Raw genomic sequence first — 22,455 nt, forward strand, 5'->3', positions numbered from 1 at the left:
ACAACCCATCCAATTGTACAGAAGTTTTGTGGGATCCTTTGAAAGGCACAAAGCAAGTATGAAACTACTAGGTAATGTCCTAAAATCAGTGAAGTACTCTATTTTGTCTCTCTAAAGGGGATAGAGGGGGATTAGAGAAGAAATCCTCTTTTCTCACCCAACACAGACCTCTCTCAGGATTTTGTCTCTTCTTTAATGAGTGTGAGATCAAATTCTAAAATAAAGTTACTTCTTACCCTTCCTTCTAGGTCTTCCTAGCAGAGTTCAAGAAAACCAATCAATTTTTCGCAATAAAAGCCTTAAAGAAAGACGTGGTTTTGATGGACGATGATGTTGAGTGCACGATGGTAGAGAAGAGAGTTCTCTCTTTGGCCTGGGAGCATCCATTCTTAACACACATGTTCTGTACATTCCAGACCAAGGTAAGGCTTCTACTTGGACAACCCTTCATCTATCTGCCTCTCACCCAGCAAACCTGCCGATCTAAGCAGGGTGCCCCTGTGGCGCCCTCATTGGGAGACATGGGGAATTGTGTCCGTAATTTTCTTCTTCACCTTTCAGCTCACCTTCCATTTGTCCAAACGAGTTTCTTTTCCAAACACCATGGAGATATTATTTCGAATTTTTTAACATAGCCGGTTGGGAAAGGGCTTTACTTCTGGGTTTGTCTATTTGCTTGTGTCTTAGAATTCGGTTTAATTTATATAACAAGGATTCTAAGCAGCCTGTGACTTGCTTGACAAAGCAGTGCTTTGTGAGGGAGAAAGACGTGACTCTTGTTTGTTCATCTACCAGACATGTATTTGAAGAGACAAAAGTTGGACAGTAGATCAAAATGCATGTGCACTATTATTTTCCTACATATGGCCGGCAGAGAAGCAGCCTTTACAGTGGGCTTTATCAGTGAGTGAGGCCTGAACGGTGAGGTAAAGGGTGAATTCTCTCAGACGGTTCTATTATTCTGGGACGATTCTCTTCCTGATCTCCTTATTCCTTAAAAATTTCTTTTTAATTGCCTATTTTTTTGTGTGTGTGACTCAAAAGTTATTTAAGATCATTATAGATAATTTGGAAAATGCTTTACACTCAAAGAAGAAAATCATTTATAATCTTACCATCTGGGTATACTCACCATTAATACTTTGAAGTTTAACCTTCTAGACTGCCCCCCCCCGCTGCGTTTTGTAAAATAAAAATAGAAACCCACTGTAAATACCTACTATTCTGTAACTGATGTTTTCAACACTCTCTTACATGCATTGCCTCCCATCTGTGAATATTCTACATGATTTACCTAATTAGGACACTTCTAACTTTCTGTTCTGATTTAAATAACACTGAAATGAACATCCTTGTAGATTAGTCTTCATGCACAAGCATTATGATTTTCTCTTTTCATTTTTCTACTGTCCTTCACCCTCTCCACATTGTATATGGCCTAAAATAATAAGCAGACCCATGTGGGGCTGTGTGATTAAGATCCAAAGAGCATGAAGACTTTATTCTGTTGTTCCGTTTCAAGACTGTATTATAATGTTCTACCTTAATGTAAATATGAGTGCCAGAGGGCTTCTAAGCTGCCCCAATCACAGAATGTAGTAGAGTTCAGGAAACTGTGGGAATCACTTAGAAAATGTAGATGGCAACTAGGCCTTTCGTCACTATTTCCCCAGCTCCCAGTAGATTCTCAACAAATGCTTAATGAAGGAATAAATGCATACATATACTTAGATAAAAGAGAAACCAGATGTTTTTTTTAAAAAAAAGCACTTAATAATCATATATAGTATCCAAAGCACCATGGAGGATATGGAAATATATAATAATAGTTACTCACCTCAGGAATTTCATACTATAATACTAAAGGGGCAGGAGTGATTCTTCTAACAGTGGTGAGTGATAACCAAGTTGCAGAATGCAGCCTCTACATCCCAGAGCTGAGAGAAACTAGAAATTAGAGTATAAGTACGTGGGAAGGGTCTTGGGCAGGAGAGGTGTGGGTGGCTAGAAGAGAAAGCAGGAAGGAATGAAGGCATAATAAGCTAGTTAAGAGAAGGTAGGCTCATTTTCTGCAGCAAGAAAGAGTTTGAAATTTCTTGTATGAGTTAGATTTCCTCCCAGAAATTTCCTCCTGGAGATCATAAATGTCTGTCGCTGTGTTACTAAAAGGCAAAGTGAGGAGTTCTGTCACGTGCTCATAGTCTGCGTCCGAATTGTCTGTGTATCCTGGGGTGCGCAGTGTCCCTTCTTCTCTTGAAATATTGTGAGGCTTGTATCGAACTGCTAAATACACTTAAGACCAGGCCTCTGGGAGCATGATGTAATCACACTTCATCTGGTACTTTCCCCCTGCTGTTTATGTATACATACAAATATATGTACACACACGCACACACACACACATGTATATGTATCATATATGTATTGTATATAACACATATTGCATACACATACATATTGTATATGTGTAATATATGTATCATATATGTATAATAGATATAATACATATTGCATACACATACATATTGTATATGTGTAATATATGTATTGTATATGTATAATAGATATACATATTGTATACACATACACACTGTATATGTGTAATATATGTATCGTATATGTATAATAGATATTATACATATTGCATACACATATTGTATATGTATTGTATATGTATAATATATAAATTTGTGTAATTCTATACATATATATTTGTATGTCTATTTTATATATATTGTATATAGACACATATATATCTGTATGTATGATTTTTTTTTTTGGGAAAAGCTCTTATGAATCCCACTTTGTAGAAAATACATTCCCTCTCATAGAGCTTCAGTGTTTGCTACTTTTCTTCTCACAGGAGATGCTCTTAAGGTTCCATGCAGCTGCAATGTTTTAGCAAAACCAGAGAAGGAAACGCATGAGGAAAAGTGGCAGAGAATATGTACATCAGTGTAAAAATGACTGGCTCACTACTTAGATTTCAAGGAATTTAGTCCTTTTAGAAATAAGGGATGGGGGGAAAATCTTGCATTATACTTTCCCAAGGACACTGAGTTGTTTTTGAGATGTCCTGACTTATTCAGGTCTTGCATGTCATACTGAATAACCAATTAAATACCACAAGTGAGTGTAAAAAGCAACAATTGAAATGAATGGTGAAGATATTAGATAACATAAATGAACTATTTACTTTTCTGGGGAGTTGTTATTTTTAGGAAAAGTTATTCCTTGGCTTTCTACCTCCAAAGAGCCCAGCTGGTGAACGCCAGGTTACTCAGGAGATTCTGAAGAACAGTTATTCGCCTGTTATTTATTATTATTTTTGTTGAAGTATAATAGACATACAATATTCTATTAGTTTCAAGTGTACATCATAGTGATTCAGTATTTTTATACATTACAAAATGATCCTCTTGTTAAGTGTAGTTACCATCCATCACCATAAAGAGTTATTACAGTATCATTAACTATATTTTCTGTGCTAAATATTATATCCTGTGACTTACTTATCTTATAACTGAGAGTTTGTATCTCTTAATACCCATGATCTATTCCAATCACCCCCCCCCAAACCCTCCCCACTCAGGTGACTCACAGTTTGTTTCCTGTATCTATAAGTCAGTTTCTGTTTTGTTTTGTTTGTTTTATTCGATTCTACATATAAGTGAGGTCATACAGTATTTGTCTTTCTCCATCTGACTTGTTTCACTTAGCATAATACCCTCTAGTCTCATTCATGTTGTCACAGATGGCAACATTTCATATGTTTTTACAGCTGAGCAAAGTTCTATTGTATGTCTGTGTATGTGATATATACATACATATACACATATCTCACATATTCTCTATCTGTTCATCTGTTGATGGACATTTAGGTGGCTTCCATATATTGGTTACTGTAAATAATGAACATAAGGGTGCATATGTTTCTTCAAATTGGTGGGTTTTTTTTTTCCTTTGGTTAAATACCCAGAAGTGGAGTTGCTGGATCATACGGTAGTTGTATTTCTAACTTTTTGAGGAACTCACACTGTTTTCCACAGTGGCTGCACCTGTTTATATTCCCACCAACAGTGTATGAGGGTTCCCTTTTCTCCACATCCTCACTAATACGTGTGATTTTTTTTGTCTTTCTGTTAGTAGCCAATCTGAGAGGTGTGAGGTGATTTTGATTTGTGATTTTGATTTGCATTTCCCTGATAATTAGTGATGTTGAGAATCTTTTCACATACCTATTGGCCATCTGTATGTCTTCTTTGGGAAAATGTTTATTCAAGTCGTATGCCCATGTTTTAATCCAGTAATTTGGGGTTTTTTTTATAATAAACTGTGTAAGTTCTTTATCTATTTTGGATAGGACACCTTATCAGATGTATAATTTGCAAATATCTTCTCCCATTCAGTAGGTTCCTATTTCATTTTGTTGATGGTGTCCTTCACTGTGTAAAATCTTTGTAGTTTGATGTAAACCCACTTGTTTACTTTAGCTTTTGTTGCCCTTGCTTAAGGATACTGGTCCAAAAAAATATTGCTAAGATAGATGTCGAAGAGCTTACTGCCTATGTTCTCCTATAAGAGTTTTATGGTTGCAGGTCTTACGTTCAAGTCTTTAATCCATTTTGAATTTATTTTTCTATAGAGTGTAAGATAGTGGCCCAGTTTTCCCAACACCATGTGTTGAAGGCATAATCTAATGTCATAGATTAATTGACCATAAGTGTGTGGATTTATACCTGGGATCTCTGTTCTATTCTATTGATCTGTGTATCTGTTTTTTTGGCCAGTACCATACAGTTTTGATTACTGTAGCTTTGTAATATAGTTTGAAATCTGGGCTTGTGATACCTCCAGCTTTGTTCTTCTTCCTCAAGATTGCTTTGGATACTCAGGGTCTTTTGTGGTTCCATACAAATTTTAGAATCCTTTGTTCTAGTTCTGTGAAAATATACCATTGGTATTTTGATTGGGATTGTATTAATTCTGTAGATACCTTTAGGTAGTACAGACATTTTAACAATATTAATTCTTCCAATCCATGAGCATGGTATATCTTCAATTTGTGCTGTCTTCAGTTTCTCTCACCAGTGTCTTAGAGTCTTCGGAGTACAGGTTTTTCACCTCCTTGGTAAAATTTATTCCTAGGTACTTAATTCTTTTTGATGCCTTGTAAATGGGATTGCTTTCTTAACTTCTCTTTCTGATAGTTCATTTTTAGTGTATAGTAACCAATGCAACCAATTTCTGTATGTTAATTTTGTATCTTGTGACTTTACTGAATTCATTAATTAGATCTAGTAGTTTTTTGGTGGAGTCTTTATAGTTTTGTGTAAATAGTATCTCTGCAAATAATGACAGTTTTACTCTTTTCCGATTTGGATGCCTTTTATTTTTTTTCTTGACTAATTGCTCTGGCTAAGCGTTCCAATACTATGATGAATAAAAGAAATGAAAAATAGGCATCCTTGTCTTGTTCCTGATCTTAGAGGAAAAGCTTAGAGCTTTTTACTGTGGAGTATGATGTTAGCTATGGGTTTGTCATATATGGTCTTTATTATGTTGAGGTACATTACTATTATACCCACTTTGTTGATAATTTTTATCCTAAATGGATGTTGAGTTTTGTCAAATACTTTTTCTGGATCTATTGAGATAATCATGCGATTTTTATCCTTTGTTTTGTTAATGTGGTGTATCACATTGATTTCTGGATGCTGAACTATTCTTCCATCCCCGTAATAAATCCCAGTTGAGAGTGGTGAGTGACATTTTTAATGTGTGATTGAATTCAGTTTGCTAAAATCTTGTTGAGGATTTTTTAATCTATATTCATCAGGGATATTGGTCTGTAGTTTTCTTTTTTGTGTGTGGTGACTTTGGTTTGGTATCAGGGTAATGCTGGCCTTGTAAAATGAAGTATTCCTTCCTCTTCAATTTGTTTGAATGATTTGAGAAGGATAGGTATTAACTGTTCTTTAATGGTTGGTAGAATTCACCAGTGAAGCCATCTGGTCCTGTACTGGTATTTTGGGGGAGTTTTTAATTACTGATTCATCATTAAAATCAGTCTATTTAGATTTTCTATATCTTCATGAATCAGTCTCAGAATGTTGTATGTTTCTAGGAATTTATCCACTTTTTCTAGGTTTTTCATTTTGTTGGTGTATAATTCTTCATAGTATGCTCTTATGATCCTTTGTATTTTTGTGGTCATTGTAACTTCTCTCATTTCTGATTTTATTTTGGCCCCTCTCTTTTTTCTTGTTGAGTTTATCTTTTCAAAGAACCAGATTTTAGTTTCTTTAATCTTTTTTTTAAAAAGATTGATTGAGAGACATGAGAGGGGAGAGAAGCAGAGGGAGAGGGAAAAGCAGGCTCCCTGGGAGCCTGACACAGGGCTTGATCACAGGACCCTGAGATCATGACCTGAGTCGAAGGCAGATGCTTAACCACCTGAGCCACCCAGGTGCCCCAGTTTCTTTAATCTTTTCTATAGTTTTTCTTTTTAGCCTCTATTCCATTTATTTCCATTATGATCTTTCTTACTTCCTTCCATCTTTCGATTTTGCTTTTTTTCTGGCTCCTTTATTTTTGAAGTTAAATTATTTCAGAATTTTTCTTGTTTCTTAAGGTAGACCTGTATTGCTATAAACTTTTCCCTTAGAACTTCTTTGGGGGAGAGTCCCATAGATTTTGGAAAGATATGTCTCCATTTTCATTTGTTTCCAGGTATTTTTAAATTTCCTCTTTAATTTCTTTGTTGACCCATTGGTTGTTTAGTAACATGTTATTTAGCCTCCATGTTTTATGTGTCTTCACTTTTCTTCTGTAATTGCTTTCTAGTTTCATACTGTTGTGGTGGAAAAGATACTTGATATAATTTCATTGTTCTTGAATTTGTTGAGACTTCTTTTGTGGCCTAACATATGATTTACCCTGTAGAATTTTCCAAGTGCATGTGAAGAGAATGTATATCCTGTTATTTTGGATTAAATTTTCTGTACTATCAATCAAGTCCATCTGGTCTAATGTGTCATTTAATGTCAGTGTTTTCTTACTGCTTTTCTGCCTGGATGATGTCTCCATTGATATAGGTGGTGTCTTAAAGTGCCCTACTTCTATTGCATTATCAATTGTATTGCTATCAATTTCTCCCCTAGGTTTGTTAATATTTGCTTATTACATATAGGTGCTTCTATGTTGGGTGCATAAATATTTATGAATGTGATATCTTCTTCTTGGACTGATCCCTTGATTATTATTTAATGCCTTTTGCGTGTGTGTGTGCTTTCTAACAATCTTTTTTTAATGTCTATTTTGTTTGATAGAAGTATTGCTCCATCCCTTCACTTTCAATCTGTATGTCTTTAGATCTGAAGTGAGTTTCTTGTAGGCAGCATATAGGTGGGTCTTATTTTTTTATCCGTTCAGCTATCCTATGTCTATTGATTGGAGCATTTAGTCCATTTACATTTAAATTAATTATTAATAGGGATGTACTTCTATCTTGTTGATTGGTTTCTGGTTGCTTTTGTAGTTCTTTTTTTCTCTCTTCTTTTGGTATCTTCCCTTGTGGTTTGATGGTTTTCTTTAGTGTTATATATGGGTTCCTTTCTCTTTACTTTGTGCATATCTATTGTAGGTTTTTGGTTTCTCAGTACCATGATGTGTGTGTGTGTGTGTGTGTGTGTGTACACTGTCAGCCTATATGTGTGTGTGTGTGTGTGTGTGTGTGTGTCTATGTACTTGAAGCTGATAGTTGCTTAAGTTTGTACACATTCTGAAAATATAATATCCCCCATCTTGTTCGATGTCATATTTTATATCTTTATTTTGTGTATCCCTGAACTATTTATTATAGTTATAATTGATTTTACTATTTTGCCTGATCAACTTTCATACTAGCTTTTTAAATGGCTGATCCACTGCCTTTACTATATAATTGCCTTTGCCAGTGAGATTTATTCTTTAATATATTTTCTTTTTTTTCTAATTTTTAAAACGTTTTAATTGAAGTATATTTGACATACAATATTCTTTAGATTCAAGTGTATAACATATTGATTTGGTAATTATATACATTATGAAATGCTTAAATGATAAGTGTAGTTAGCATTTGTCACCATACAAAGGTATTACGGTATTATTAACTGTATCCCCTACACTGAGATTTTCATCCCTGTGACTTATTTTATAACTGGAAATTAGTACTTCTTAATCTCCTTCACTTATTTTGCCTGTCTATACAACTCCTCACCTGAGGTAACTACCAGTTTGTTCTCTGTATTTATGAGACCTTTTCTGTTGTTGTTAGTTTGTACATTTGTTTTCTCTTTAGTATTCCACATATAAGTGAAATCATACAGTATTTGTCTTTGTGTGACTCCTTTCACTTAGCCTAACACCCTCTAGGTCCATCCATGTTGTTGCAGATGGCAAGATCTAATTCCTCATTTGGCTAATATTCCATTTTACACACACACACACACACACACACACTTCTTTAGCATTTATCTGTTGATAGACACAGGTGGCTTCCACATCTTTGCTATATTATAAATAATACTACATTGAACATGGGGGCGCATATATCATTTTGAATTAATGTTTTCTTTTTCTTTAGGTAAATACCCAGAAATAGAATTCCTAGATCATATGGTACTTCTAATTTTAATTTTTATATCCTTTATTTTTAATTGCTATCCCAATTTACATTCCCACCAACAGTGCATGATGGTTCCCTTTTCTCTACATCCTCTCCAACACTTGTTCTTTCTTTCTTTAAATTTGAGAATTGCTGACACACAAGGTTACATTAGTTTCAGTTATTTCTTGTCTTTTTAATACTATAATTGTAACAGATGTGAGGTGATATCTCATTGTGGTTTTGATTTTCATTTCCCTGATAACAACGTTGAGCATATTTTCATGTGTGTGTTGGCCATCTGTATGTCTTCTTTGGAAAAATGTTTGTTCAAGTGCTCTGCCCCATTTTTTAACCAGATTGTTCTGTTGCTGTTGTTGTTGTTGTTTTGGTGTTGAGTTTTTTCTGTATTTTGGATAGAAACCCCTTAGTGAATAATCATTTGCTAATAACTTCTTTCATTCAGTAGGTTGCCTTTTTGTCTTGTTCATCGTTTCTTTCACTGTGCAAAAATTTTGTCCAAATATTTGGACAAATAAATTTGGTCCAAATAAATATTTGGTCCAAATATTTACTTTTCCTTATGTTTCCTTTGCCTTAGGAGACAGATCCAGAAAAATACTGCTAAGGCTGTTCTCCAAGATTTTACTGCCTATGTTTTTTCTGTAGGACTTCTTAGGCTTTGGGTTTTACAGTTAGATTCTAATCCATTTAACATTTTTGTGTGTATGGTATAAAAAAGTGGTCTAGTTTCTTTTTTCTTTTTTGGCATATAATCATCCAGTTTTCCAAATACCATTTATTGAACACAGTGTATTTTCCCCTTTGTATATTCATGCCACCTTTGTCACCGATAATTGACAATATAAGCATGAATTTATTTCTGGTCTCTCTGTTCCATTGATGTATGTGTCTGGTTTTGTGCTGGTACCATACTGTTTTGATTACTTTAGCTTTGTAGTATATTTTGAAATCTAGGATTGGGTTACTCTTAGCTTTATTCCTTTCTCAAGGTTACATTGGCTATTTGAGGTCTTTTGTGGTGCCATACAAATTTAGAACTATTTGTTGTAGTTCTGTGAAAACCACTATTAATATTTTGATAGGGATTACATTGGAGTGTAGATTGATTTGGGTAGTACAGACATTTAGTCAATATTAATTCTTCCAACTCATGAACATGGAATACCTGTCCCTTCATTTATGTCATCCTCAATTTCTTTCATCAGTGCCTTACAAGTTTTCAGAATACAGGTTTTTCTCCGCTTTGGTTAAATTTATTCCTAAATATTTTAAGCTTTTTGATGCAATTATAAGTGGGATTGTTTTCTTAATTTTTTTCTGTTCGTTGTAGTGTATAAAAATGCAACTGATTTCTGAATATTAATTTTCTATTTGGTAACTTCACTGAATTCATTTATCCTATAGTTTTTGTTTTTGTTTATTTTTCATTCTTATGTTAATCACCATACATTACATCATTAGTTTTTGATGTAGTGTTCCATGATTCATTCTTTGTGCATAACACCCAGTGCTCCATGCAGAACGTGCCCTCATTAATACCCATTACCAGGCTAACCCATCCCCCCACCCGCCTCCCCTCTAGAACCCTCAGTTTGTTTTTCAGAGTCCATCGTCCCTCATGGTTCGTCTCCTCCTCCGACTTACTCCCTTTCATTCTTCCCATCCTGCTATCTTCTTCTTTTCCTTTTCTCTTGACATATGTTGCATTATTTGTTTCAGAAGTACAGCTCTGTGATTCAACAGTCTTGCACAATTCACAGCACTCACCATAGCACATACCCTCCCCAATGTCTATCACCCAGACACCCCATACCTCCCACCCCCCACCACTCCAGCAACCCTCAGTTTGTTTCCTGAGATTAAGAATTCCTCATATCACTGAGGTCCTATGATACATGTCTTTCTCTGATTGACTTATTTCACTCAGCATAACACCCTCCAGTTCGATGCACGTCGTTGCAAATGGCAAGATCTCATTCCTTTTTATGGCTGCATAATATTCCATTCTGTGGAATATACCACATCTTTATCCATTCGTCTGTCGATGGACATCTTGATTCTTTCCACAGTTTGGCTATTGTGGACATTGCTGCTATAAACATTGGGGTGCACGTACCCCTTCGGATCCCGACATTTGTATCTTTGTGGTAAATACCCGGTAGTGCAATTGCTGGATCGTATGGTAGCTCTATTTTCAACTGTTTGAGGAACCTCCATACTGTTTTCCAGAGTGGTTGCACCAGCTTGCATTCCCACCAAGAGTGTAGGAGGGTTCCCCTTTCTCCGCATCCACGCCAACATCTGTTGTTTCCTGACTTGTTCATTTTAGCCATTCTGACTGGTGTGAGGTGGTATCTCATTGAGGTTTTGATTTGGATTTCCCTGATGCTGAGCGATGTGGAGCAGTTTTTCATGTGTCTGTTGGCCATTTGGATGTCTTCTTTGGAAAAATGTCTGTTCATGTCTTCTGCCCATTTCTTGTTTGGATGACTTGTTCTTTGGGTGTTGAGTTTGAGAAGTTCTTTATAGATTTTGGATCCTAGCCCTTTATCTGATATGTCATTTGCAAATATTTTCTCCCATTCTGTCAGTTATCTTTTGGTTTTGGTGACTTTCTTTTGCTGTGCAAAAGCTTTTTATCTTGATGAAATCCCAGTAGTTCATTTTTGCCCTGGCTTCCCTTGACTTTGGCGATGTTTCTAGGAAGAACTTGCTGCGGCTGAGGTCGAAGAGGTTGCTACCTGTGTTCTCCTTTAGGATTTTGATGGACTCCTGTCTCACATTTAGGTCTTTCAACCATTCGGAGTTTCTTTTTGTGTGTGGTGGAAGGAAATGGTCCAGTTTCATTCTTCTGCATGTGGCTGTCCAATTTCCCCAACACCATTTGTTGAAGAGACTGTCTTTTTTCCATTGGACATTCTTTCCTGCTTTGTCAAAGATGAGTTGACCATAGAGTTGAGGGTCCATTTCTGGGCTCTCGATTCTGTTCCATTGATCTATGTGTCTGTTTTTGTGCCAGTACCATACTGTCTTCATGATGACAGCTTTGTAATAGAGCTGGCAGTCCGGAATTGTGATGCCGCCAGCTTTGCTTTTCTTTTTCAATATTCCTCTGGCTATTCGGGGTCTCTTCTGGTTCCATATAAATTTTAGAATTATTTCTTCCATTTCTTTGAAAAAAGTGGATGGTATTTTGATGGGGATTGCATTGAATGTGTAGATTGCTCTAGGTAGCATTGACATCTTCACAATGTTTGTTCTTCCAATCCATGAGCATGGAACGTTTTTCCATTTCTTTGTGTCTTCTTCAATTTCTTTCCTGAGTATTTTATAGTTTTCTGAGTACAGATCCTTTGCCTCTTCGGTTAAATTTATTCCTAGGTATCTTATGGTTTTGGGTGCAATTGTAAATGGGATCGACTCCTTCATTTGTCTCTCTTCTGTCTTGTTGTTGGTGTATAGGAATGCCACTGATTTCTGTGCATTGATTTTATATCCTGCTACTTTACTGAATTCCTGTATGAGTTCTAGCAGTTTTGGGATGGAGTCTTTTGGGTTTTCCACATACAGTATCATATCATCTGCAAAGAGTGAGAGTTGGACTTCCTCTTTGCCGATTTGGATGCCTTCGATTTCTTTTTGTTGTCTGATTGCTGTGGCTAGGACTTCTAATACTATGTTGAATAGCAGTGGTGGGAGTGGACATCCCTGCCGTGTTCCTGACCTTAGGGGGAAAGCTCTCAGCCTTTCCCCATTGAGAATGATATTCGCTGTAGGTTTTTCATAGATGGCTTTTATGATATTGAGGTATGTACCCTCTATCCCTATACTCTGAAGAGTTTTGATCGAGAAAGGATGCTGTACTTTGTCAAGTGCTTTTTCTGCATCTATTGAGAGGAGCATATGATTCTTGTTCCTTCTTTTGTTACTGTATTGTATCACGTTGATTGATTTGCGGATGTTGAACCAGCCTTGCAGCCCAGGGATAAATCCCACTTGGTCATGGTGAATAATCCTTTTAATGTACTGTTGGATCCTATTGGCCAGTATTTTGGTGAGAATTTTTGCATCCATGTTCATCAAGGATATTGGTCTGTAATTCTTTTTGATGGGGTCTTTGTCTGGTTTTGGGATCAAGGTAATGGTGGCCTCATAAAATGAGTTTAGAAGTTTTCCTTCCATTTCTATTTTTTGGAACAGTTTCAGGAGAATAGGTATTAATTCTTCTTGAAATGTCTGATAGAATTCCCCTGGGAAGCCATCTGGCCCTGGGCTTTTGTTTCTTGGGAGATTTTTGATGACTGCTTCAATTTCCTTAGTGGTTATAGGTCTGTTCAGGTTTTCTATTTCTTCCTGGTTCAGTTTTGGTAGTTGATACATCTCTAGGAATGCACCCATTTCTTCCAGGTTATCTAATTTGCTGGCATAGAGTTGCTCATAATATGTTCTTATAATTGTTTGTGTTTCTTTGGTGTTGGTTGTCATCTCTCCTCTTTCATTCATGATTTTATTGATTTGAGTCATTTCTCTTTTCTTTTTGATAAGTCTGGGAGGGGTTTATCAATCTTGTTAATTCTTTCAAGGAACCAGCTCCTAGTTTCGTTGATCTGTTCTACTGTTCTTTTGGTTTCTATTTCATTGATTTCTGCTCTGATCTTTATTATTTCTCTTCTCCTGCTGGGTTTAGGCTTTATTTGCTGTTCTTTCTCCAGCTCCTTTAGGTGTAGGGTTAGGTTGTGTATTTGAGACCTTTGTTGTTTCTTGAGAAAGGCTTGTATTGCTATATACTTTCCTCTCAAGCCTGCCTTTGCTGTATCCCAAAGATTTTGAACAGTTGTGTTTTCATTTTCATTCGTTTCCATGAACTTTTTTAATTCTTTAATTTCCTGGTTGACCCATTCATTCTTTAGTAGGAGGCTCTTTAGCCTCCATGTATTTGAGTTCTTTCCGACTTTCCTCTTGTGATTGAGTTCTAGTTTCAAAGAATTGTGGTCTGAAAATATGCAGGGAATGATCCCAATCTTTTGTACCGGTTGAGACCTGATTTGTGACCTAGGCTGTGATCAATTCTGGAGAATGTTCCATGGGCACTAGAGAAGAATGTGTATTCCGTTGCTTTGGGATGAAATGTTCTGAATATGTCTGTGAAGTCCATTTGGTCCAGTGTTTCATTTAAAGTCTTTATTTCCTTGTTGATCTTTTGCTTAGAGGATCTGTCCATTGCAGTGAGGGGGGTGTTAAAGTCCCCCACTATTATTGTATTGTTGTCAGTGTGTTTCTTTGCTTTTGTTATTAATTGGCTTATATCATTGGCTGCTCCCATTTAGGGGCATAGATATTTACAATTGTTAGATCTTCTTGTTGGATAGACCCTTTAAGTAGGATATAGTGTCCTTCTTCATCTCTTATTACTGTCTTTGGTTTAAAATCTAATTTGTCTGATATAAGGATTGCCACCCCAGCTTTCTTCTGGTGTCCATTAGCATGGTAAATGGTTTTCCACCCCCTCACTTTCAATTTGGCGGTGTCTTTGGGTCTAAAATGAGACTCTTGCAGACAGCATATCGATGGGTGTTGTATTTTAATCCAATCTGATAGCCTGTGTCTTTGGATTGGGACATTTAGCCCAGTTACATTCAGGGTGACTATTGAAAGATATGAATTTTGTGCCATTGTATTGCCTGTAAGGTGACCGTTACTGTATATTGTCTGTGTTCCTTCTGATCTATGCTGCTTTTAGGCTCTCTCTTTGCCTAGAGGACCCCTTTCAATATTTCTTATAGGGCTGGTTTCGTGTTTGCCAATTTCTTTAGTTTTTGTTCGTCCTGGAAGCTTTTTATCTCTCCTTCTATTTTCAATGACAGCCTAGCTGGTTATAGTATTCTTGGCTGCATATTTTTCTCGTTTAGTGCTCTGAAGATATCATGCCAGTCCTTTCTGGCCTGCCAGGTCTCTGTGGATAGGTCTGTTGCCAATCTAATGTTTCTACCATTATAGGTTACATATCTCTTCTCCGAGCTGCTTTCAGGATTTTCTCTTTGTCTCTGAGACGCGTAAGTTTTACTATTAGATGTCGGGGTGTTGACCTATTTTTATTCATTTTGAGAGGGGTCCTCTGTGCCTCCTGGATTTTGATGCCTGTTTCCTTCCCCACATTAGGGAAGTTCTCTGCTATTACTTGCTCCAATATACCTTCTTCCCCTCTCTCTCTTTCTTCTTCTTCTGGGATCCCAATTATTCTAATGTTGTTTCGTCTTATATCGCTTATCTCTCGAATTCTGCCCCCGTGATCCTGTAGTTGTTTCTCTCTCTTTTTCTCAGCCTCTTTATTTTCCATCATTTGGTCTTCTATATCACTGATTCTGTCTTCTGCCTCATTTATCCTAGCAGATAGTGCCCCCATTTTTGATTGCACCTCATTAATAGCCTTTTTGATTTCGACTCGGTTAGATTTTAGTTCTTTTATTTCTCCAGAAAGGGTTTCTCTAATAACTTCCATGCTTTTTAAGCCCAGCTAATATCTTTAAAGTCATGATTCTGAACTCTAGGTCCGACATCGTACTAATGTCCGTATTGAGTAGGTCCCTGGCAGACGGTACTACCTCTTGTTCTTTTTGTTGAGGTGATTTCTTTCATCTTGTCATTTTGTCCAGAGGAGAACAGATGAATGAGAGAACAAAATGCTAACAGGTTAACAACGTCCCCAGCAATATACTCTATACAAATCAGAAAAGACCTGAAACCAGGGGAAAAGAAAGGGAAAGAAAGAAAAAAGAAAAAGATAAAAACAGAAACAGAACAATACAAAAATAACAGAATATGATCAAATATGATCTGGCTAGTGCATAGATCAGTGCCACACACTAGATTTTGGGCGTATTTTAGTCTGTTAGAAAGAAGTGCCTCCTAAAATTTTAAAGGAAGAAAGACTTATATATGTACACAATAAAGGTTGATACAATGAAGGGATGGAAGATGACTGTAAAGATGAATATTATAAAAGATTTTATAAAAGGAATTGATAAGATAAGAAGTTGTTTGAAAAAAGTAAGAAGATTTAAAAAAAAAGGGGGGGGGAGAGATTGTGATCAGGCAGGAGACTAGAACAAAGCCATACACTAGTAATTTAGGGTATATTTTGATTTGTTAGAAGAAACTATCTCAAAATATTAAAGAGAGAACAACTTATATATATATGCCAAAAATAAGGGTAACTACTATGAAGGGATAAAATATGACTCTAAAAATGAAAAATAAAAAATGTTTTTTTTAAAAAAGGGATTGATAAGATGTTGGTTGAAAAAGGGAAAAAGAAAAATTTAATAAAAAACAGTTAAAAAAATTAACTTTGAAAAACTAATGAATCATGGTAAAAAAGCCATGAATTCTATGTGCAGTATTCCCCTAGCGCTGGAGTTCTCCCGTTCTCCTTGATCGGTAAACTTGGGGTCTTGGCTTGCTGGCTGTTCGTGCTGATCTTCTGGGGGAGGGACCTGTTGCCCTGGTTCCCACATGTCTTTGCCGGAGTTGGAATTGCACCGCCCTTGTCAGTCAAGGTTAAGCAAGCTGCTCGGGTTTGCTCTCAGGAGCTTTTGTTCCCTTGCAAGCTCTCGGTACAGCTTTGGAGGACCAGGGTAAAAATGGTGGCCTCCCAATCTCCGCCCGGAGGAGCCGAGAACTCGGGGCCCCGCTCCTCAGTGCGCCCCCAGAGAAAAGCAGTCACTCCCGTCTCCCCGATCTCCGGCCGCACTCCGTGCTCACCCGGCCTGTGACCAAGGGTTTCTATCTCTGGCACCCGACCCCGTGTGGAGTCTCCAAACCCAGCAGATCCCTGCGGTGCGCTCCCGCGCCGCTCCTCCCCGGGGAGGAAGGGGAATCTCCCCAGATCTGCCGCTTGTTGGGTCCCTGCTGGAGGAGCAGTGGCCCAACTGGGCTGCGGATCACAGTTTATGGCCACCCCGAGCTGAGAGCCCGCGACTCTGCTCCGTCTCTGCAGCCGGCTTCCCCGCTCCGATCCCTGGGAGTTCTGCTGTACTCAGGCACCCCCGGTCTTTCTGTGACCCCGAGGGTCCTGAGACCACACTGTCCCATGAGGGTTCCACCCCCTGCTTAGCCACTGGAGCGACGTCCCTCAGAGGAGCCGACTTCTAAAAGTTCCGATTTTGTGCTCCGCGGCTCTAGCACTCACCAGAAGCGGCCGACGGAGGCCCCCTCCCCCGCCGTCTATCCTCCCGAATATCGCCTCGGATTCACTTCTCTGCACGTCCTACCTTCCAGTAAGTGGTCACTTCTCTGTTCAGAGAGTTGTTGCTACTCTCTTCTTCGATCTCCTTTTGAGTTCGTAGGTGTTCAGAACGGTTTGATCCCTATCCAGCTGAATTCCTGAGACCAGACGAAATCCAGGTCTCCCACTCTTCCACCATCTTGCTCCGCCCCCTATCCTATAGTTTTTTAGTGGAGTAATCACAGTTTTATATATCTAGTATCATATATCTTCAAATACAGTTTTATTTCTTCCTTACAAATTTGGATGCCTTTTACTTTTCTTATCTGTTTGCTATGGCTAGGATTTCAAGTACTGTGTTGAATAAAAATGGATAAAATGGATATCCTGTCTTGTTCCTGGTCTTGCTTTAATCCTGATCACCACTGAGTGTGATGTTAGCTGTCTATCTATCATAAACGGTTTTTATTATGTTGAGGTATGTTCCCTCTAGGTCCATTTTGTTGTGTTTTTATCATGAACAGATGTTAAATTTTGTCAAATGCTTTTTCTGTATCTATTGAGATGATCATATGACTTTTATCTTTGATTTTATTATTGTGATGTCACATTAATTGATTTGCCAGTGTCAAACTGTCTTGTACCTCTGGAATAGATCGCACTTGGTCTTGCTGAACAACCCTTTTATATATTGTTGAATTTCATTTGCTAATATTTTGTTGAAGGTTTTTGCATCTGTGTTTATCAGGGATATTGGCCTATATTGGTCTATAATTTCTTTTTTGTCGTTGCTTTGTCTGGTTTTTGTGTAAGAGTAGTGCTGGCCTTGAAGAATAAATTTGGAAGCATTCCTCCTTCTTCTGTTTTTCGGAATATTTTTAGAAAAATAGGTATTAACTCTTTAAATATTTGGCAGAACTCACAAGTGAAGCCATCTATCTGATCCTGGACTTTTGTTTGTTGCAAGGTTTTTTTTTTGTTGTTGTTTTTTTGTTTTTTTACTCATTCGATTTCATTACTAGTAACTTGTCTGTTCAGATGTTGTATGTCTTCTTGATTCAGTTTTATAGAATTGTATGTTTCTAGGAATTTTATCCATTTCTTCTAGCTCGTCCAATTTGTTGGCATATAATTTTGTGTAGTAATCTCATAATACTATCGATTTCTGTGGTGTTGGTTATACTTTTCTTTCATTTCTGATTTTATTTGAGTCCTTTCTCTTTTTTCTTGATGTGATGGGCTAAAGGTTCATCAGTTTTGTTTATTTTTTCAAAGAACCATCACTTAGTTTCATTAATCTTTTCTATTGTTTTTAGTCTCTATTTCATTATTTCATTTATTGACAATTTGATCTTTATTATTTCCACCCTTCTACTAACTTTTGGTTCTGTTGGTTCACCTTTTTCTTATTCCTTTAGGTGTAAAATTATAGTTTATTTGATTGTTTTTGTTGTTTCTTGAGGTATGTCTTTGTCACTATAAACTTCTCTCTTAGCACAGCTTTTGTTGTGTTCCAGAGATTTTGAACCATTGTGTTTCCATTTTCATTTGTCTCCGTGTATTTTTTAATTTCCTCTAATTTATTCACTTACCCATTGGTTGTTTAGCAGCATGATGTCTAGTTTCCATGTGTTTGTGGTTTTTTTAGTTTTTTGCTTTTAATTGATTTTTAGTTTCATACTGTTGTGGTCAGAAGAGATGTTTAATATAATTTCAGTATTCAAAATTTATTGAGACTCGTTTAATGGCCTTTCATGTCATTTATTCTGGACAATGTTCCATGTGCACTTGAAAAGACTGTGTATTCTGCTCTTTTGGATGAACTATTCTGTTTATATCTATTAAGTCAGTCTCATCAAGTGTGTTCAAAGCCATTGTTTCTTTATTGATATTGTCTGGATGATTTATCCATTTATGTAAGTGGGTATTAAAGTTCCTTATTATTATTGAATTACTTTCAATTTGTTCCTTTATGCCTGTTGATATTTACTTTTTGTATTTAGGTACTCCTATGTTGGGTGTATAAATACTTAAAATTGTTATATCTTCTTGTGGATTGAAACCTTTTATCATTATGTAATGTCTTTCTTTGTCTCTTGTTCGTATTTGATTTAAAATCTATTTTATCTGATATAAATATTGCTACTCCAGCTTTTTCTTCATTTACATATGCCCAGAATATCTTTTTCCATCCCTTCACTTTCAGTCTGTATGTGTCTTTCTTTAGGGGGAAATAATGCTCTTGTAGGCAGCTAACAGATGGGTCTTGTTTTGTTTTCTTAATTCATTCAGTCACCATGTCTTTTAATTGCTGCATTTAGTCCATTTAAAGTGTTTGTTGATATGTATACTTATTGCCATTTTCCTTATTGTTTTCTTGGGGTTTTTCTGTAGTTCTCTTTCTTCTCTGCTCTCAGTTTTTTATTTGTTGACTTTCTCTAGTCTATTTGGATTTCTTTCTGTTTACTTTTTGTGTATCTATTATAGGTTTATCATTTGGGTATATCATGAGGTTTCTATACAACATTCTGCATTATAACATAATATAGCAGTCTATATATTAAGTTGATGATCACTTAACTTCAAACATATTTAAAAGTACTACCTTTTTGCTTCCCCCATCATGTTTTATGTATATGATGTCGTGTTTTACATCTTTTCATTTTGTGAATTTCTTATCTAATTTCTGCAGGTGTAGTTAATTTTATCTTTTAACATTCACACTACATTTTGCTTTTATCATTGAAATTTTCCTTTCATAAGTTTCTTCTATTTGTGACCTTTAGCTGCCTGCTTAATGAACAGCCTTTAACATTTCCTGTAAGGCTGGTTTAGGGGTGGGGAACTCCTTTAAATTTTATCTGGAAAACTATCTCTCCTTCAATTCTGAATTTGCAAAGTAGAGTATTCTTGATTGTAGGTTTTTTACCTTCAGAACTTTCATACGTCATGCCACGTTCTTCTGGTCTGCAAAGGTTCTATTGAAAAAAATCAGCTGACAGTCTTATGGGGTTTCTCTTGTATGTAACTATTTGCATTTCTCTAGCTGCTTTTAAGATTCTTTCTTTATCTTTAATCTTTGAAATTTTAATTATTAGGTGTTTTGGTGTGATCCTTCTTAGGTTCATCTTTTTGGGGCTTGCTGTGCTTCCTGGACATCTGTTTCCTTTCCCAGTTATGGCACTTTTTAGCTGTTATTTCTTCAAATACATTTTCTGCCTCTTTCTCTCATCTCCCTCTGGGACCCTTATAATATGATTGTTAGTACACTTTATGTTTTCCCATATGTCCCTTCACCTAAACTCATTTTTTAAAATTCTTTTTTCTTTTTGCTCTTCTGCTTGGGTGCTTTCCACTACCCTGTATTCCAGATCCTTGATTTGTTCTTCTATATTATCTAATTAGTGTTGATTCCCTCTCGTGTATTTTTCATTCCAGTTAATCTCTGATTGATTCTTTTTTTCATATTTTCTAATTCTGTTGAAGTTCTGAGTTCATCCACTCTTCTCTAGTCCAGTGAGCATCTTTGTGATATTCTGTTAAACCCTTTATCAGAAATATTTATCTGTTTCATTTAGTTCCTTTTTTGAGCTTTTGCTTTGTTCTTTCACTTGCAATATACTCCTCTGTCTTCTCATTTTTTTCTGACTCTATGGGTTTGTTTCTATGTATTAGGTAAGTCAACTATGTCGCCTGATCTTAAAAGTGGTGGTCTTACGTAGGTGTCCTGTGAAGCCCAGTAGCACAATTCTTCATTGTTCTCTAGAACCAGGGAGTCCAGGGTGTCCCCTCTGTGGACTGCATGAACCCTCCTTTTGTGACTGGTCCAAAATAGCTGCTGGCACCCTGGTTGATGGGGTTGGCCCTCAGCCCAGGTATCAGCAATCACAGGCTATGACTAGTGCAGGAACACTGGTAGGTAGAGCTGACTCCTGGCATGGCAGGCTGAGAAGCCCAGCTGGAGCTACTGCAGGTGTGTTTATGAGTGTGGCTAGCCCTACCACATCTGGTTGCGAGGTCTACTGCAACTGCTAAGGGTGTACTCGTGGGCAGGGCTGCCCCCTGTGCTGGAGCAGTCACCTTGCATAGTCACCAGTCTCCACCGGGGCTGTCTGCTAAGTGTGGTAGATGTAGTCATTCTGGGGGGTATGCCAGTGATGATCAGGGCTGCCCACCAAGTGTGGTTGGGTGGGGGAGCTGCTTTGGAGGGATGTCTGCTAGAGCAGTTGTATGGGATGGGACAGGTCTGCAGGGTGAGCAGGGCTAGCAACGTAGATGGGAAGTGTCAGAACTGGCTCCTCCAAGTGTCTGGCTACCTCGGCTGAAGAAGGGCAAGAATAATGGTGCCTGCCAGGACTTCTCCTTCTGGAGAAAGCTCCCACAGATCCCTCACCCTCCAGCACATGTCCTAAAATTAGTCAATAAATCTCCTTCACGTATGAGGAGGTTTTTAAATGCTGCCTCTGTGGTGCGTCTCAAATCAAGTGCTATAGCACACTGGCCCTTTAAGAGTGGGGTCTCAGTTTCCTATAGCCCTCCACCTCTCCCAGAGGTAAGCCCCACTGATTTTCAAAGCCTGGAGTTAAGCCCTGCAGATCTTCAAAGCCAGACATTATGTGGGTTTGTCTTCCAGGGACAGGTGCCCTGGGCTGGTGTGTGCCCAATGTGGAGCTTAATCCCTTCATTCCTCAGTGAGAACCTCAGCACTTGTGATACCCCTCCCACTTGTGGTTTGCCACACTGAGGGTTTAGTTCCTGACCCCATCTCTGCCTCTTCTGCCCTTCCTGATGTAGCTTCCTCTTTATGTCTTTAGCTGTAGACGATCTGTACTCTTAGACTTCAGGTCTTTCCAAGTGAGTTGCATCACTTAAGTTGTTGGGCTCTGTGTGTCCATGTTGGGGGGATGGAGGTGAGCTCAGGATTTCTCGTTATGACCTCTTCTCTTCCACTAAATACAACCCTTTAACATTTCTTGTAAGGCCAGTGTAGTGATGAACTCCTTTAGTTTTTCTTGTCTGGGAACTTCTTTATCTCTCCTTCAGTCTGAATGATAGTCTTGCTGGGTAGAGTATTCTTAGTTGAAAGTTTTTCCCTTTTAGCCCTTTAAATATATCCTGACATTCCCCTCTAGCCTGCAAAGTTTCTGCTGGAAAAAATCAGCACCACCTTGTATACCGAATGTAACTGGCAATTTGGCAGGCCAGCTAAAGCTGGATCAGGTGCAGTCTTAAGGGTCCCAGGGCATGCTGCATGGGGGTCACCTTGAGGGATGGCTGGATCTGGAGCTGGCATGGCCAGAGGTCCCAAGGCATGCTTCCCTTGGACTGCCTTGGAAGGATAGCTGGAGCTGAAGTAGTGGGCTAGGTACACTGGGGGGAGCCTCACCATAGCCATCTTGATTAAACAGGTGGATTGGACACAGGCTGGGCAGTGGTCTTGAGATATACCACACCCAGGCCACCTTTGCACAATAGCAGGGTTGTAGCACGTACAGGCTGGGGGAATCCCAGTGTAAACTGCAGTCACTCTGGAGGGATAGCTAGAGCTGGAGTAGGCAAA

At 37.7% G+C, this 22,455-nt stretch overlaps 1 protein-coding gene across 5 annotated transcripts in view; it reads left to right on the forward strand.

Annotated features, from left to right (window-relative positions):
* Positions 1-22,455, forward strand: part of PRKCQ (protein kinase C theta) — a 175,666-nt gene that overhangs the window by 88,111 nt on the left and 65,100 nt on the right. For all 5 annotated transcript variants that reach the window (XM_027595466.2, XM_027595470.2, XM_027595467.2 and 2 more), the window contains exon 12: positions 249-422. In XM_027595466.2, the coding sequence (XP_027451267.1) occupies positions 249-422 (174 nt within the window). The remainder of the gene's footprint in view (positions 1-248; positions 423-22,455) is intronic.

Source organism: Zalophus californianus, chromosome 9 (assembly GCF_009762305.2).
Source record: "Zalophus californianus isolate mZalCal1 chromosome 9, mZalCal1.pri.v2, whole genome shotgun sequence".
Classification (NCBI taxonomy): domain Eukaryota; kingdom Metazoa; phylum Chordata; class Mammalia; order Carnivora; family Otariidae; genus Zalophus; species Zalophus californianus.